Source organism: Bremia lactucae, linkage group LG1, assembly GCF_004359215.1.
Source record: "Bremia lactucae strain SF5 linkage group LG1, whole genome shotgun sequence".
Lineage (NCBI taxonomy): Eukaryota > Oomycota > Peronosporomycetes > Peronosporales > Peronosporaceae > Bremia > Bremia lactucae.
The window spans coordinates 701,813-703,995 of record NC_090610.1 but is presented as its reverse complement, the minus strand read 5'-3'; the positions used below and the strand labels follow the sequence as shown (position 1 = coordinate 703,995).

The 2,183-nt window shown below is 44.7% G+C and overlaps 1 protein-coding gene across 1 annotated transcript; it reads left to right on the top strand.

Moving 5' to 3' along the window:
* Positions 1-693: 693 nt before the first annotated feature.
* CCR75_000008 (uncharacterized protein) lies at positions 694-1,680 on the top strand (the record flags this gene model as incomplete). Its single annotated transcript, XM_067958116.1, has 1 exon — positions 694-1,680. The coding sequence occupies one exon, from the start codon at positions 694-696 to the stop codon at positions 1,678-1,680; it is 987 nt and encodes a 328-aa protein (XP_067823036.1).
* Positions 1,681-2,183: the final 503 nt, after the last annotated feature.

Genomic DNA, 2,183 nt, shown 5'->3' with positions numbered 1-2,183 from the left:
GTCGTGTTCGTGTACAACTACAGGGAGCACGACGCAGTAGCGGGAATATATTGTACAGCTTGAACGAGACCTACGAAGAAGATCTTAAGGGTTCCTCTCGCTTGGTCCGTAAAACAGTATGCTTTTGAGTAAAAATATTGTCGTTTGGACCATTGGAACCAGGATCCTCTGGCATTGGAACGAGTCTATCGATTCACGCAGTAGCTAGTCCAAATTTAAATCTTAAATTTGTGCTCACACCTGCTGGCACGCTCCGACGGCGGCCTTTTTACTAGACTTTTGCAATAAAATCATAACAAGCCATTAACGACGGCGAGTGATCCATGAGCGGATGCGAAAGAATCCTACCCAAATATCCGGAACTGGCAAAGACGGAAACCACGTGTTTCAATACGAACTTCTTGTTTTTAACTGGTTCCATCGGCTCGCTTAGCCCATACTAAAAACAATTACTCCCGCGAATAGTTTCATGCGCAAATCGGGCACCATTTCTTACTAATGTCTTGAGTAACAACATCTATTGTATGTGATGTAAAAATATTCAATATTTTACAACTCTTAAACTCATCACAGAGATTTGTTAAAAGCATAGCTCGTTGGGTCCATGCAATCTGCTGAGCCTGGAGATGCTTACACTTTAACATTTGCATCCTGCCCAAGACCTCCTCCGTACAAATCGCATCTAATTTTATCATGAGTGAAGCAACATGCTGCGGGTGCAACTCTCTCGACACGGACACCGAGTACGACCTCGAATTCCACATTGGTGCTATCTTCATTCTTTTTGTTGTCGCCGCGGCCGGCACCACGGTCCCCATTATCTCGCAGATAATACCGCAGGGTAAAGCAAATTCGGTCATCATGGAGGCCATAAACGCCTTCGCATATGGCGTAGTCATTGCCACGGGTCTGATCCACATGATCGCCGAGGGAATCGAAAAGCTTAGCGATGAGTGCCTCGGCCCCATTGTTGCAGAGTATGAGAGTTGGGGTCTCGCCATTGTGCTGATGACTATTGTGGTTATGCACTTAATTGAGTGCGAGAGTTCCGTCTTTTTTGGAGACAAAGGCTCGGCGCTACATGGTCACGCCCATGGTGAGGGGATTGTTACAAATCATGAAGGGGTGGTTTCCCCGCCGCCGAACGATCACCCGTATTACGAAAAGTCTGTGGCACAGAAGGATCTCAACTCAAAACTACGCCGTGAAATTGCCACGCTTATCTTTGACGCTGGGGTCCTTTTCCACTCTGTCATCATTGGCGTGAGCTTAGGCGTGACCACAGGCTCGGATTTCGAGATTCTTCTTGCAGCTTTGAGTTTCCATCAATTCTTTGAAGGTATTGCAATTTGTACGTCTGCCTTAACATCCGTCGAGCGTAAGGGCAAGCTTTTCATGGTCAATTTAGCATTTGCCGTTACAACTCCTGTGGGAGTAGGAATTGGTATCTTGATACGTAATTCGTACTCAAGCTCGTCAAAGACTGCACTCTGGATCGAAGGTAGTTTGAGCTGTGTTGCTGGAGGCATTTTGCTTTACACGGGTATCGTGGAGTTGCTGACATACAACATGACGACGAACGGTCAATTCCTTGCGCGTCCGACGTTGCAGCGTTTCACACTTTATATTTCGATGTGGATGGGCGCAGGCGCGATGGCGTTAATTGGCAAGTGGGCGTAAGAGGAAAATCGTTTGCATGCGCGTTCTGTGAGTAGCCTCACATCGGAAGCTTAAGGCGAAAACGAAACCATTGCATTTTTAGTGCTTATTAATTTTAGTGTTTTGACAATTTATCGGAATCGTTTTTGACGGGTCAGTCAGTATAAATTGGCATCCGGTACAATTCATAATTTTTTTAAAAAGCGCAATTAAGTGCTCTTTTTTTATGATGCGGCATTTCTGACCTATGAGATGTATTCAATTAAGCACGCAGATATAGATGGTATTTTTCCTTTAAATTAGCCAATCATGTAGAGTTATTTCATACTGAGGTAGATTTTACCAAGAATATGAGGGAATAAACATTCAGGCGATATATCCAGGTGTGGAATTATAACGCCCCTACCTGCATCGATATGATTGCACTATTATTCATGAGAAAGCGAAGGATGCAGTACAACCTAAGCGTTGCAAAGAAGTACGCAAGAAAGCCGTTTGTTTGCTCTACAGATTGATGACAACAC